Source organism: Aedes albopictus, chromosome 1 (genome assembly GCF_035046485.1).
Source record: "Aedes albopictus strain Foshan chromosome 1, AalbF5, whole genome shotgun sequence".
In the NCBI taxonomy this organism is placed as follows: Eukaryota; Metazoa; Arthropoda; class Insecta; order Diptera; family Culicidae; genus Aedes; species Aedes albopictus.
The window spans coordinates 54,546,601-54,563,578 of record NC_085136.1 but is presented as its reverse complement, the minus strand read 5'-3'; the positions used below and the strand labels follow the sequence as shown (position 1 = coordinate 54,563,578).

Here is a 16,978-nt window from a genome sequence, read left to right as displayed (position 1 = left end):
AGTTTCTTTGCCTGCCATTGCATGAATTTGTATATTGTGAGGCAAGTACAATGGTGCACTATGTCCAGGGAGTCAAGAAAGATTTCCCGACCGGAACGGGAATCGAACCCGCCGTCTCAGGATTGGCGATCCAAAGCCTTAACCACTAGGCTAACTGGAGACCCAGGTGTGAAGGCAAAACGGACTATTTTTGGGACAGTTCGAGGCACGAACGTTCCGAACCGTCGTGTTCGATGTTAGGGTTAAATTGATAGAAGCCACGGAAAACAGGCTGAGCGTACGTACCGAATTCAGCAGAAGAGTACTGCTTTTCAAACGTTTTTGAACGGTATCGTCTTTTTTTTGGATTTATAAAGTATTAATCCACATTTCATTTTTGGTTTCAAGCCCCACTTCCTGCCAATAGTTTTGGAGCATAACCAGAACGCACTTGTTGCTTTCCTGCTGTATTTTTCTCACTCCGGATATTTTTTCTCTTGTTTGTGTTTTTATGGGTTTAAATATTTACCAAAGATCGCGGGCTAGGAAACCGAAACCTTTTGAAACCTGGCATGCCTGCCGAAGATGCTGCTGGTAGCGGATGAATGCAACATTTTCTCAGCTTCTTTTGATGAAAAATTGTTTGGCTGATCAGAAGAAAATGAAATCTGTTTCTGTAGCTGATGAACGACGCACTCTTATTGATGAATTTAGTGAGTTCGTTCTGATTTAAATCATGCTGTTGTCCATACCATAATCACAATTATTATGTAGATATATTACCTTTGGGATATAGATACATATTTTATTAGATGTACATGGGGAAGGGGTCACTCCGCTTTTTTCTCGTTTCAGAGAGCGAGTAATGGCGCTTAAGCCTAGGCTTTCGAGCTTGGACATGAGGGTCAAATTCCTATGTCCCATCCCATCAACGGAGTGACATTAACTTTCTTAGCAAAGTCACTCCCAATGAATTTACTTCACGTTTATACTGTATAATTTGCTGAGCGGTTGGTACGAGATGTCCCCGTTCTATAGCATTATCGTGGTATCAATATCCACAGCAAAACGCTGCACAGTACGCCTGTCCGCTTCAATTCTTGTATTACATCCCCGATGTGCTGCAAGCATTGATAATGACAAGAAAAATGATATAAGTAGTCGATTCTATCATTTTCCAGGATTCTTTCAATGAATGGCTGTGTATGTGTAGACTAGACTAGACTAGACTAGATAACCAGAATGCGCATGTTGCCTTACCGATCACGGATTCAATTTGAGCTTTCCAGTTCAGTTTGGCATCCAGTATCGAACCTAAGTATTTGACTCAATCACTAGGATGAATTTACAGGGGATACTCAAAATAACTGGGACAGGTAAAATGTTCACTTTACAAAAAATGTTCAAATCGCTGTAACTTTTCGAAAAGAGCATCAAATATTCTCAAATTTTTGCTGTAAGTTCATCAACTAGTTGTGTATCAGTGGTCAAAATTTGGAAAAGATCAGGTTCCAGAAAAAGGTTTAATTATTCGATAGCCAATTTTGAGCTGTTATATCTCCGGATTCAATGATCCGAATGCAATGAAATTTTGATCATTTATGACTTATATAATGAGCTATTAAAAACATTTGACTAAACTTTAAATTCGTCACACGAAAGAAAATTATTTCGATTAGATTATTTTTTTAAATTCCCTCTTATTAAATTGAATTTATTTATGTTTCAAAGGAAATCAACCAAATAGCCTCCATTAAATTGAAAAAGTAATGGGATGCATATGAAAAATAAATAAATTTACTGACAAAACACGGAATAAATGAAATCGCCATAACTTTTTTTTCTTATAAATAATTTCAAATTAAGTTAACTGTTTTTCAAAGTTCATTACATTAGTCATAAATATGATCAAAATTTCATTGCATTCGGTTAATTGAATCCGGAAATATAACAGGTCAAAGTTGGCCATCGAATAATTATACCCTTTTCTAGAATCTTCATTACTTCGTGTAGAATGGCCCGATGTTTTCCAAATTTGAATCACTGACACACAACTAGTTGATGAATTTACAGTAAAAATTTGAGAATATTTGATGCCCTTTTCGAAAAGTTACAGCGAGTTGAACATTTTTTGAAAAGTGAAAATTTTACCTGTCCCAGTTATTTTGAGTATCCCCTGTATATCCCTTCAAGCCGAAAAGCTCTTCGGTTGATATTCCTTCTCCTAGAGCAAGGGACAATTACGGCTTTTGACGGGTTGATGCTATGGGGCCCTCCTTAATACACTATGAATGTGAGTAGTTTAGGGCCCTTTGCATTCTCTCCGAAACAGTTTCGTCATACTTTCCTCTCAATATCATGACTATATCGTCTGCAAAGCCCACAACTTCGAAACCTTTTTCCTTCAAGCTTCTTAAGATCGTTTACAACTAAAGACCACATTAGTGGCGAGAGGACTCCTCCTTGAGGGCAACCCTTCGTTGTCCTTACTGTTATAGAAGAACTTCCCAGCTCAGAGGTGATTTCTCTTTTTGCAAGCACAGTATAAATCCAATGTGTGATACACAGATCGAAAAAAGAGTGTAAATTTCGGTGACATGTGATGCACATATTTGGAGCGTGGGATATCACAGAAATTTACATTACATATCATGTAAAAGTCATAAAATATCATGTTAACTTCTATTATATGTCATGTAATTTAGCATGACTCTGAGTGTCTATAACACAAATTTACATGATATATCATGTTAACCATCAACACTAAGTTTACATGGCTAAAATGAAGTTTACATGACGTGTAAATCTCATTATTTTTATCTGTGTACATTGGTCGAAGTTTTTATTCTCCATGGCACGCTTCATAGATGAATAGGAGGCAAATGCTCCTTCTATGTCGTAAAAGGCGCATAGAGCTATTTCTTTTCGTGACGAGAGTTTCGACTGGAAATTTGTTGAATATTTTTTTACTGGCTTTCTCAGTCTGGAGAAATTTAAAACGACTAGTTTTGTATTGTCCGACGTTTTGGCCTTGTTTATTTGGCCTTTTTCAAGGGTAAAACTGTCTGTCGTACTTCGTTACATTTGTATATGCCGCAATTTTCATGTTGGGCTTCTTGTATGCGAAATAACTATTTGATTTTATTTGGGGACACTGGACTATTTATTTTGCTGAAAACGTTTTTTCCACCTTTGTTACTAGCAAATGAAGAGCCGTCACCGTTGACTTACCAGATTGATAAGCAAACTGGCAGTCAGATAGGGCATGCTCTTTTATGTGAGAAGAATTTATAAAATACTTCAAAACCTTTTCCATAGTCTCAAACTAGCCTTAAACATTTCAATTAGTGGTGGAACCAACATCGCTCCTCCATTTTGAATCAGTGCTGGAAATATTTCATCAACTCCTGCAGATTTGAAAGGCTGAAAAGATCTACAAGGTGTTCATTAAGTTCGGATACACAATATAACATAAATTAATTTCACATCTGTAATTCAGATTTTCAAAGCAAATGTATTTATTGAAAGGTCATATCACACTGTTCAAATACAGAATATATGGTTTTGAATATTGTCTATTTCCACTTTTTTTTATAATCCTTCGATGTATCTAATGTTTGATAGCTGGAGCGGACCTGGTGTGATGGTTAGAACACTTGACTATCACGCCGAGGACCTGGGATCCCAAGTAACATTTTAGGTTTTGTTCGGATCTATAAGAGATCTTCATAACCAATTTTATAAAACATGCAATAAAACTGATTTATACATCAAAACCTCTTGATAACCTCTTAAAGAGCATCTTCCGGCTAAGTGGACCACTCTCGGAGAGGTTTTGCAAATCACATTAAGAGTAGCAATAAACTCGTTTTGAAACCTAGCTGAAAAATATTCCATTCTCGTTTGTTGTTGTTTTTTTTTTCAACAAAAACTATGACAGCTCAAGATGCAGAGAAGCTTCTGCGATGGCACGTAAAGTTCAGGAGAATACATCATTCGTAAGCAGAAAGCGATCATTTCAAAGTAATATTTCAGTAGTTATTGTGCTGGTAGGCTTATGCGCATTCAATTTTACCGTGAATATTGGGGTGGCAGAATCATAAAATTAATGCGCTTCGAAAATAGTCAATATTATCATCTTGGAATGAAATAAATCAATTTTTGAATTTGGTAAAACTATCTCGAATCACAAGAAAACTCAGCAGAGAGAGTTTATTTATGTGTTATGAAAATGGTGACAAACTATCAATTTATTGCTTATTTAAGCAAAATTAACTATTTTCCATTCTCGTAAGCTAATTATTCAATATGGCGACGACCATAATCAGCGAAAATAAAACGAAAGCAAGTTTACTTTTATGATGACCGCAATAAACCTAGCAGTGTCGTAGTCTCTGCTTTTTCACCAACAGATGTCGTTACTAATCGAACGGATCGCCATCTGTTGAGAGTTTTAACAGTTTTATTGTGGTGTGGTAATAATGATTGCCAGAAGGTTTACATATCGGAAAGTTTTGTTTACTCTTAAAATATGTCTTTATGAATATCTTCAAGTATACTATAAAATGGTTTTCATAAAATCAGTCATAAAACTGTGAGTTTTAATTATTGCTGTAATAAAACCTTAATAAAAATCAAACAAAACCAATCTGCAATGGAATTGTTACTTGGGATCGAATCCCACTCCCGACAAACTCGCAAAAAATGTGAGTTCTTCCTTCGGAAGGGAAGTACAGCGTGGGTCCCAAGATGAACTAGCCTAGGGCTAAAAATCTCGTTAATACAGATAAAAAAATGTTTGTTAGCTTAACTTTAAGCAACCTTTGAGATTAAGGAACAAAAAACTGACTTCTAATCGAAATCCGTTGCTGTTATCACGGAGAAAAAACCATGTAGTTTGAATCAACTAACACGTTTGTTGAATTACAAACTGAACAAATAGTTGTTTTGAAATTTAGTTTTGTTGTTTTTGATCCACGTTTACAATTTGGAACAAACCGGAAAATCGGTTGTTTCTACTACCGTATAGTGATGTAAAACAACTGCCGAATTAGTTATTTAAAATCGAAAACTTTGTTATTTCAACAAACAGTTTGGTATGCATTTATCAATATACGGTTTGTTTTTGATTTAGATAAGCAGAGTAAAATATTAGGTAAGTTCAACAAATCGGGCAGTAAAATTAAACCGATATTTTGTTTGGAGAGGAAACAACCAACTTTTTGGTTTGAAACTGACCAAAACAAACTAAACTTTGGTTTGTTTCTGCCACCGTGGCACCTGATTCTCTTTGTCTGGTGTGGCTCTTATATGAGAATCATTTTACACTAATGGTTTGATAAGCTCGGTCTGCAGCCATATTCCAGAATTGTTTGCTTGGCTTTTCTGTTGCGTGATTGATCAAAATTTGATTTGAATCCAAATCCTGACTGCATCAGAGAAGAGAAATAGCCAAGTAAGTTGATTTTTACTTTAAATTTGTCTGCATTCTAATTGTAATAAGCACATTTTTCAGCATTACAAAATGCCACCTCTCACGTTATAAAAGTGTTATTGCATCTTGTACGTGGAGGAGAGCCCGATTCTTGGATTGCCTGATTCTCGGAATCAGAAAGTCTGAATCTAAGAAACATCTAAGGATCCTGTGGAAAAAAAATCGTAAAAAAATAAAAATGTTCAAAACAAATTCGTTCATTTTATTTGATGCGTAAAAATATGATTGGGCACTGTAAAGGAAATGGGTGAAGAGGATGGGGGGGGGGGGGGGGGGGGGTGGCTGCGCGGGTGTAAAGCTGCATGTGATTTCAACAAACACGTTGGTTTATTTGAACTGTAGATATTGTTTGTTTCAAACTAAATATTGGTTAATTTAATCGACAAACGTTGGTAGACTTAACTACCGTTTTGGTTTGTTTTGATAACTCTCAAGAGCGAATAACCGACAGAATGGTTAAATAAAACTGAACGTTTGTTGAATTTGATGACTGAGTAATTACTAACAATATAGTTTGTTTTAACAAACGGCGGTAGTTGAACTCAACTAATATTTTTACGGTGTGTCTGGTAGAACATATATTATCGCAAAAAAAAAAATAGGCATTGCCAAATTCTTCGTTACTTGAAAATATAGGTTTTTGGCTTTCATTTAACGGGTCGATAAAAAAATCCACCGAGACCTCGAACAACTTTTTCATTTGAAAATTTTTGCTCACTGTGTTCTATTTATTGGGAGGAAGTTATTTAATTAAAATTTAAATTTAAACAATAATTTAAACAATACGGTGTAAGTTTGAGATGCTTTTGTTTTCCTAATATTATATACAAACAACACATGGAAACAAGATTTACATTTTTGGCCTATGTGAATTCTGAACATAGGACACATACTCTGTTAGGGACCATTCATAAACCACGTAGACTTTTTGGGGGGAGGGGGGTTTGGCCAAAGTCTACGCTCCATACAAATTTCAGGGGGGAGGGGTGGTCTGAGATGGTCAAAATTTGGTCTACGTGGTTTATGAACAGCCCCTTAACAGTAATGAATCGAACTAAACATGTAGTGATCTACAGATCTTGCCCCTAGTATCACATGGTGCTCCACTGTTTACTGCATTATAAAAAAAAAGATGAATGTTTTTGTTTCAAGTGCGTTCTGATCGTTTCTTTACAAAGCCATTTTCTTTAAGTGCTTCTTGAACAATGTGATGAGAGCTTTTTATTTTTAAAATAAATTGTTTCCATTATACAGTATATACATATATATTACACAAGTTTACAAAATAAAACGAAAGTCGTGAACTTCTGTCAACGACCAACATTTTTGAAGCACAATTTAGTGCTGATTTCGAAACCGATCTTCAAAAAAATTTAAGTAGAACAGTTTTTGAGTTTTAGCTCAATGATCAATATCGAGTTTTGCAACTTTTCAAAATATGTAATTTACTAAAATTCAAATATATTACGTTTTGTTCAACCAATTTCAAATCTTTTTCCATAAATTAAAAGCTGAATACAATACCATTCGATCATCTGAAAACAGGTTTTGCGTCAGATTGATGAAATTCAAGATATTGAGAAGTTTTAGGGACGATCTTCTTAAATTTTAGCAAAATTCCTAAAAATTTTTGAAGAAATGTATTTTTTTCAATAAGAAAAAACCAACTTAAAAATTCTTTCTCGACGTTTATTTGACATATCATATGTAGGCGAGTTACAGTAAAAATTTCAGCTCAATCGGAGCATTGATTACGGAGAATGAGATGTTTGAAGTGAGCGACGTTGCTTAAAAATAGAAGGAAAATCGAATTCAAATCATCAGCCTTGTATGAAAAGTCGAAAAAATTTCCGCTCTACTGTAATTTTTTTCCTTCGCGTTTTCGAACTCAGGGCATGATTCTACACCAAAAATGATCATCAGCTTACCGAGTTCAAAAATGCTGTAAACTAGTGTTATATAGCAGTGTATTTTGCCACAGAAAGTAAGTATCATTCCTATTATTCTTTCAGGAATAATAGCCCAACTCAAACAGAGCCTGCTTTGAAATTTTGTACTTCAGTTGAATTTGTGTCCGATATTGACTTATCAAAAAGAAAATATTGTTTCGTAAAAGCAATGACGGAGTTGTATACCCTAACACCTTGTTTGTAGAACTGGAAGTGTTTTGTGATCTATTTGAACTTTCTTTTGTCTCAGTTGGGAAAAAACTTGCTTCTCAGATTAATGTTTTATGAGCGAGCACTTAAACAGATATTAACGGAGAGCTTCCTTTGCCAATCAACCGCCTTAGTACGCATTGTACTAGTGAATATTTATGTTTAGAAAAGATCCTGAATCGACTGGGGCTCGAACCCGTCACTCTTAGCATAGCATTGCTGAAGACCTGCGCCTAGCCTGAAGACCTGAGAAGCCTAGCCTTCTCACAATTTTATGCATGTGTCTTGATTCTGCTATATACAGTCAATGTTATGTACAGTGTGACATAATTTTTGGAACAAGGTAATTCCTATGGGAGTTCTTTTGGCTTTTACAGTCGGCGTTGCCTCATGTTCCTAAATGTTTGATATTTTTGATAATCCATTGAATATGCAGCGTTATCTGATCAACTTAACTACAAGTATAACTTAAAGAAGATATAGAAAAACAAGTTTATTAGTACTACCTATTTTTGAAGAAATCCCGCACATTTCATTTTATATCAAATTTGACTTGCAATTTGAAAAAGAAAAAGTATTCATTAAAGAACCTCAAACATAGCAACATGAAAACTAATGTCCAATTGTGTTCAAGCTTTGGCATTTAAAATAATGTAAACATTTTTGACAACCATTGGAAACTCTGCAAATATTAGGATGGTTCACAAAATCGGTTTTTTCGCTTGTTGCATATTTGATTCATACCTAGATGAACCAGCCCTGGGCTGAAAATCTCGTTAATAAAGATAATAATAATAATTTGATTCATAACCAGATTTCATGCCTCTTTCAATAATGTTTTAATTATTCAGACTACAAAAGCCATTAATAGTTTCAATAGGAACTATTGTGAGCCATTGGATGGCTGATGCAAAACTATAGTGCATCCTATCGAGATGAAATTTTACAGTTATGGGTCGAAAATAAATCTAGGTCTTAACGCTAGGTGTTTTAACACAATCGTAATAAACATGCGAGGATTTGATTCCAAAGTAGAGAAATGGAGCAAACCATTCTAGAGATGGAGTGACATTTTTTTTATAATGACATAAGGCAGCAAACAATATTTAACTTTTTTCTCTTTGACTGTGCATCGGTTCGTGGGTAATTATAGTTTTATGAAACGAAAAGTCCATGAACTATGGACCTAAAACATAATTGCTCATGAAAGTTCAGTGCATTTTTTCCTTCTTGTAATTTTAAGGAAATGTTGCACGGCAAACCTTTGATTTGAAATTTTTTTACCTCCGAAATACGGCAAAAAAAGCTACGCTTGCTCTTTTTTTAAATCAAAACCTTTCCTGATTTTTACACGTATCGGAATAGACCAAGAAATGCTTGAGATCACCTTACCTATCATTATAAGATTTTAATAACAAATTTAACCACTTATTTGCACGATTTTTATTATTTTAAATCAAAGTAGGCGCGAATCAAAGCAGGCTGTGTTTTCTTTGTTTATTACTTATCATATTTATCATTTATTTTAAGCATAATTGGCTTTTTTGTTTGCCTCGCGCCTCAAATCCCAAAAAGCAATATAATAAACAGTCGTAAGAATTACAACTAAAATTCCTTTTTATTTCGTCAGAAAAAGTTGTTCGGGATCCCTCGGTGGATTTTTTTGGGGAACACGTTAAATGAAAGCTGAAAGTCCATACTTTCGAATAATGGCGGATTTGGCGATGCCTATTTTTTGTGATAAACCTTCACCATATGCAGGGGATACTCAAAATAACTGGGACAGGTAAAAATTTCACTTTTCAAAATATGTTCAACTAGCTGTAACTTTTCGAAAAGGGCATCAAATGTTCTCAATTTTCTACATGAAGTTAGAAAGATTCTAGAAAAAGGTATAATTATCCGATAGCCAACTTTGAGCTGTTATATCTTCGGATTCAATGAACCGAATGCAATGAAATTTTGATCATTTATGACTCATATAATGAACTTTGAAAAACATTTGACTTAACTTGAAATTATTAATAAGAAAAAAAAATTATAGCGATTTCATTTATTTTATGTTTTTTTCAGTAAATTTATCTATTTATCATTTGCATCCCATTATTTTTTCAATTTGATGCCGGCCATTTAGTTGCTTTTCTTCGAAACATAAATATATTCAAGTCATTGCATTTGATTGCATTTGGTTCATTGAATCCGAAGATATAACAGTTTAAAGTTGGCTCTAGGATAATTATACTTTTTTTTTCTAAAATCTTCCTCACTTCGTGAAGAATAGCCCGATCTTTTCCAAAATTGGACCACTGATACACACCTTATTGATGAACTTACAGTAAAAATTTGAGAAAATTTGATGACCTTTTAGAAAAGTTACAGCTAGTTGAATATTTTTTGAAAAGTGATAATTTCTAGACCAACATGTGAAAAGGGCGGATATCCCTTGTAAAGTTTCACAATCTAAAACTAATTCCTATTTAACACTTTGTGCGTGTGCACTCAATTTTTTTCGTTGTTTTAGAAGAAAACACTATCCTCTTGGTGATTTTATGCCAAAAAGTACAAACAAGCGTTTTTCCTTGAAGAAAATGAATGAAATGAAAATAACGCCCAAATAAAAACTCATTGGTCATTACGCCCGACATGCTACGCCGCTTGGTCGCCAGCACTGGAATTACGCCTGGTCAATATTACCTAGAACCGATCGCTTTTGTTGTTACGCCCGAAGAAATTTTGTATCGAAATTAGTGGAATGCAATAGATTTTGAACCTAATCCACTGCAATAAATTGATTTTGAAATTTTCTTAACTTAAAGTAACTAATTGAAGTTTATCTGACATTGGACAATGGAGGAGGAAGGATATTTTCTCTTGACGTTGCCTACGATGAGTGGTAAAAAAACAATGAGTAAAATGCAATGGAAATCAGATTTCGATTGAAATTTATATTCTAGCTCTTATCTATGAACAACAACTCTTTACAGTTTATCTAGTATTGTACAGCAAAGGGGGAGTTGTCCCTGCCATTGTCCATAATGCGCGTTAAAAAACATATATAGCTGGAAGCGCAGGCAGCATATTATGTTCCCAACAAGCCCGTGTACAACGGATGGGTTTTGGGGTTAAACTCCTCCCATTGCCAATACTCTATACACAAGGCCTCCTTCACCCTTTGCTAAAATTGGGTAAAATCCCTCCCTTGTCGCCTTTTCTGTGCACGGGCCTGGTTCCCAATATCACCTTTTGCTGAATCTACCTGCTGTGACCTATGCCGGTCAATAGATTTGAGACCATTCGCTAACATTTTTATCACTGAAGCTTTACCAGCTGCATATCATCCAAAGCCTTTGGAGAAAATATATCCTGAATAGACATTGAAGCCATATTTTCGCCACTTATTGCAGTCAGTCATTGTATTGAATTTTACGATGAAAAACGCACGATTTGATCTTGGGCGTAAGAACCATCCGTGCGCAACAAGAGCAATAAGTGCACGGCGGATTTCCACTCAGACATTTTGATGGGCGCCGAAGCAAGCACGACGTAATGCCGAAAGCTTTTCAATAACGGTGTAAGTAGTTTGGGGCGACTTTAATCAAAAGTGGGAGTAAAAGTTTTGTGTAAATTTGATAAATCTGCATAAACATGTCTAAAGGGTCAAACTCGTTTTGTAAACAAACATTGTTTCTGTCGCTGTAGGGTCTATCTCGATCCACCCACGCATCTGGGGGCCGTTATCGGAAAGATCTATCTTCGCTCTTTCTGATAACGGCCCCCAGATGCGTGGGTGGATCAAGATGAGCCCTACAGCGACAGAAACAATGTTTGTTTACAAAACGAGTTAGACCCTTTAGACATGTTGATGCAGAAATATGAATGGCGAGATGCTGTTCTCGACTGTTTATTCAACAGTGTTAACAATTTTGTGCATTTTTGTGCTTTTTTTTCAAAGGCGCAAGATCATCGGCGGAACAACCAGAAGTGGAAACTCATTTTTGAGCTAACGTCAGGAAAAATCATAAGTTTATGAGTTGTTTCATCAAATTATGCTGAAAAGTGATTTGTTTACATTTTGGCTCTTCCGCCCTTTTCAAATGTTGGTCTAGATTTTACCACAAAGAACAGACATTCAGGCTAGAACAAATTTCATTCGGCAAGTTGTGTAAGGATTTGAATCTTTACTCGAGTAAGGTTGCAAACCAATACACGATGACAACACTAACGCCACCAAACACCATATTGCCACAGTCAGTGGTGAATTGAAACATTTCAAGTGGTGAATAAAATTAGTATGGGAAATTAACAGATTGCAGCGCCACGCTATTGCCACTTGTGTTGCCGATTTCAAATGGCCGTTAAATTCCTTACACAGTTTCGGAACTGGACTTGGATGTCTGTTCTCTGTGATTTTACCTGTCCCAGTTATTTTGAGTAACCCCTGTACACGCCGTGATTTTGTTTGTGCCAAATTCAATGCGGTATTCCGGTTGAATCAAACTAAATATTGGTTGTGTTTACTATTATTTTTTCTCCGTGATCGTAGTCTACCATATCAGACTGAAGAGAAATCGATGTAGTTACTTTTGCCCTTTTTCCAACTCAATCTAGAAGCATTCTCCCTTTTTCTCCACACAGATGCAATCACATGCCCCTCTGTTTGTCTGTGACCGGCCACCGATGGGCGCTTATCATCGCCATCAATTATTTGCCGATAACTGTCTTTTAACAGACTGTTGCCCTGCTGTTTGGCGGCGATGCGATAACCGAGATGGCCCAACTGTCGTATTCGCCTCCCCCGTTGCCATTATATTTCCTATGCGTTTTTTCGCTGGAATCACTAGAGGAATCACTAGGTACTAACCAGCTCGAGGAATTTCAGCATCGACAATCGGCTAACGGCCATTATGGTTTCTGTCTGTTTGGTTTTCTCCGGAAAATTACACTGGAACTTGCTCTTCACAAACACTCTTTTCGCGGTTTCGATTGTCGCACACGGACCGACGACGCACGGACGCACTTAGGGGACAACACAAATCGGATGGTTAACGAATCTAGTGAGGCGTCTGACGACGATGCAATAAGACACGAGCAACTGAACTGAACGACACGACGGTTGGCGCGAAACTAAACCCGATGAATGGCGTGGTGCGAGTTCTTAATGCGCGTCGAGCGGTGACGACGGCGGGAACGACGACGACGATGACGCCGGCCAAACGACGACGACGCGCTGTAGTTTCTGGCTTCCCATGTGTAACAGCAACAGATTGCCGCTTTGATGCCACAGACTGACTGCTCGTTGGGTGCTGGTGATGTTAAAGGATGAGTAATCGACCTAGAATGCACACGTACAGTGTATTCACTGAATTATTAGTCAGTGTTTGAAATCATCACGGCCAGTTTATGGCTAGATTCTACTTTGTGAGCTGTGCAAAAAGATAGGGCAAGTAGTAGGTAAATATGACAGAGTTTCAAATTCCACTAGATGCGTAAAGGTAACTTCATGGCTGTACAAAAACGGCATTTACACACTTTACAAGAGGAAGAATTTGAAAATAAATATGACGCATTTTTTCCTCTGCCGACCATGAATTACGAACTTCTGGAGATACCTAATGTTTGTTTTCATTTCCTAAAATTTGTTTTTTTTCGGTCGCAGTTTGTAGTTGCTAAAAGCGGAAAGTGTTCTGTTCAACGTTTGAGTATTTTCCCTACTCATCCGCCTGGGGTCACTAGAGCGCGACTCATTCCACTCGGTCCGGTCGGACGACGCGACGCCTTGTCCGCCGGCCCGCCGCTAAGCTACGCCGCGACGTCAGTTTTTGTTTTTGTTTGGCATCGGCGTTGCCGCCGGCCACGCTTCTTGTCTGGTGATGGATTCGTTACCTCATCGCATCCTCTCAGCAATTTTGTTCTTATATTTTTGCCTCGTTACGGGCTGGTGGTTGTCGGCAAACCAGTTTTCGAACGCTGTCTGATTCAATCAGTTGTACGCACCATCGTCAACGATCTGTTTAGGGAAGTGACCTCAAACCGAGCCTCAGACCTACTTACTTTGCTCACACAGCAGGCCACGCTAGATGGTGACGATGTATGGATCCGGACGATAGATGATGGTTTTGAGTCACGGGCCCGCAAGGCAATCGAGGAAGGCGGTGTGCTTTCGTTTCTCGGAATACTAGATCCCATGATGGGCGATTGCTCATTCATACCAATGGATGTTGTGGAGCACTTGGAGCATTTTGATTACATCCCGCTGACTAATTAATTCCGACTCATCCAATCAACGATGGCTCAAATGAGCATTACCATTCCGTTTATGGCGAGCCAATGTCCCAAAATATCTAGCATATTTTGGCAACATACTGTCTTCAAGGTCTTCCTTCGTCTATAGCAACTAGAGTTCATCATTTCGCACAACACAACTGACCACAAAGATTACCAAAACACAGCAGACGTTCGATAATCGCAAGAACTTGAAAATGGCAATAGTCTATTTTACGAAAAGACAACAGTGTTGATATTGATATTAACACTCATGGGCTTGGGCGCAATCTCCTGTAAAATTTTCATTCATGAAATGAGCGATCAGCTGATCCGAAAAGTCTCGTAAAATGGCTCATGTCATAGAGATTTCAACCTAGGAGCACAGACAAATAGACGTACACACTTGGTTATTTTTACAGTATCCGGGGCTCTTACAGCAGTGGGCTCTGCTGGTCCTCTTCAGAAGTTCCACACATCCGGAAGCAAATCTGTTCAAGCGATATGGCACCGCTTCCAAAGTGTCACAGCCCAGCTAAAAGTGCCTCGGGCACATCAGGAACGATGCCTTAGTAATAGGTAAATGAGATGGTACACGCTAAGGTAACTATGCACAAGTGAGCTGTTGGCGACGGCATTCTATCCTCTTAGTAAGGTCGGGTGACACTGACTTGAAACGGCGGATAGGCTAATGTCGACGCTGTCTTCCGCCCCATAAAACCGTAGCATGGCCTTAAAGTACGTTCCTGATCTGTGCCCAGCTTAGACAACTAACTGGGTGGAAGTAGGTTCAGATGAACACTCCTGATTAGCGCTGATCCGGCTCTGAGCTCAGTCCCCATAAGGGCCTGGGCCAACCCTCGGGTGGCCTCCCTGCTTGCATAGATAACCACCAGGATCCTTGGCGACTACTTCATTTGCAGTGAGGGATAGCGGCTCTATGGGGGGCCCAACAGACATGACTTCGAAATTCAACAACTGTAACAACGTGGTCGAGTGTGGAGTAAAGCCTGGAACACATAACGTCCGTTCCGTCGAGGTTTGCGTTTTTTTGACAGTTTTCCCATGGGATATGTGTCAAACTACTGTCACGCACACGCAAACGTATGCATTGTGTGGGGCACTTAACTGAGGTAGCGGCATTGAACCCGTTCGCGCGTGGAGGCTTGGCTAGATCGCCACTCCGAGGGGCTGGTGCACCCACCAGCGAACCAGCGGCAGGAAGTTCAAGTGGAGCAAGTGATGCACGAAGCGGTACAGCGCCGACGGAGGAAGCACAGATGACCGGTGCGGACCTCACGCGGGCGATGAACCGCAACAGGAGCGGGCTACCAAAGATGTTGGTAGTTGCCGAACAGCTGGATGAGCTGATCGGCTACACGAGCAGGCGGACAACCATCAGCAAGGGTCTGAAACAGGGCCTGCTGAAGCTCCGCAAATCACTGGCTCTGGCCAAGAAGGAGTACGACCTCCTGGTGGAAGAGCGAAGTGCTCCTGATGCGAGCAGGGAAGAGCGGTCCACCCAAACGGACAGCCTCCTCCTTGCTGAGCCTTCTGAACCTGCTGAAGAGACGCGGCCCAAGAAGCGTCCGGCAGAGTCGGGTGCAAAGCCGAAGAAAGAGAAGGTGAAGACCAGCGTAGGTAACCCGGCTACTAAGCCAGTTGCGAAGCGCGCAAGGGGCAGGGATACCAAGCCCCAGCAAGCCAACCAGAGGAAGAACGGAGGCCAACCGGACCAAGGGAAGGAGAACCCTTGGATTACGGTAGGAAAAAAGAAAAAGGTGAGAACTACGAAACCAGCCCGCAAACGAGCGAGAAGTGACGCGCTGGTCTTCAAAACCGAGGCAGACACATACGCCGAGGTGCTGAAAGCCATGCGAGGCGAGAATCGCCTCTCACCTTTGGGCGCGGATGTAAAAGCATCCGGCGCACCAGGACGGGAGAGATGATGCTAGTGCTGAAGAAGGAAGCAGCCAATAAAGGTACTTCCTACAAAGCACTAGCCCAAGAGATACTTGGCGAAAAGGTGCAGGTAAGAGCCCTAACGGCGGAGGCAACTCTCCAGTGTAAAAACCTGGACGAGATTACCGACGCAGAGGAGCTCGCAGCCCCACTCAAACAGCAGTGTGAGATAGATGTACCAAGCGCATCGATCCGCCTGCGTAAGGGTCCGGCTGGCACACAGATTGCCGCGTTCAAACTCCGTAGGGGATGCGAATAAGGCGATTTCAGTCGGGAAGATCAAGGTAGCTTGGTCAGTGTGCCCGCTCAGCATATACGAGCCGCCAGTGGCGTGCTTCAAGTGCTTTGAGCAAGGGCATAAGTCCTGGGCATCCAAAGGCCCAGACAGGAGTAAGCTCTGCAGGAAGTGTGAAGAAGAAGGCCATATCGCCAGGGAGTGCAACTCTGCACCAAAATGCCTGATTTGCACGGCGAACAAGGGCCACACGACGGGTGGGCCTAAATGTCCAGGCACGCGAGGAGGTCGAAGTTCCAAACGATAATGCAGGTTACACAACTAAACCTGAACCACTGTGAAGCCGCACAACAGTTGCTATGGCAGTCAGTCTCGGAGTCAAGTACAGACATCGCACTACTATCGGACCCATACCGCATTCCTCCCGACAACGGAAACTGGGTAGCGGCTAAGGCCAAGCTAGCGGCGATCTGTACAACCGGTCGTTTTCCGGTCCAGGAAATATTTTCCACGTCGCACGAGGGCTTCGCAGTAGCGAAGATCAACGGGGTATACTACTGCAGTTGTTATGCCCCTCCCAGGTGGACGATAGACCAGTTCTCGTCTATGCTGGAATCGTTAACAAGCGCAATGGTGGGATTGAGTCCCGTGGTCATCGGTGGAGACTTCAACGCCTGGGCGATTGAGTGGGGTAGCCGCTTGACTAACGCGAGAGGTTGGGCCTTACTCGAAGCTATGGCTAGACTAAACGTGGATGTAGGCGACAAAAAAAAACCTACAGTAGGAATGGTGCAGAGTCCATCATTGATGTGACCTTCTGGAGCCCGGGTCTAAACCCTAGCTCGGACTGGAGGGTCGACGATGGATACACGCATAGTGATCATCTGG

The 16,978-nt window shown here is 39.7% G+C and overlaps 1 protein-coding gene across 1 annotated transcript in view; it reads right to left on the bottom strand.

The window, feature by feature from the left end:
- LOC109424608 (uncharacterized) overlaps positions 1-12,833 on the bottom strand; it is a 35,881-nt gene extending 23,048 nt beyond the window's left edge. Inside the window, exon 1 of the mRNA XM_029854777.2 lies at positions 12,494-12,833. Coding sequence (XP_029710637.1) covers positions 12,494-12,535 — 42 coding nt within the window. The 5' untranslated portion in view covers positions 12,536-12,833. The remainder of the gene's footprint in view (positions 1-12,493) is intronic.
- Between the last annotated feature and the right edge of the window lie 4,145 nt (positions 12,834-16,978).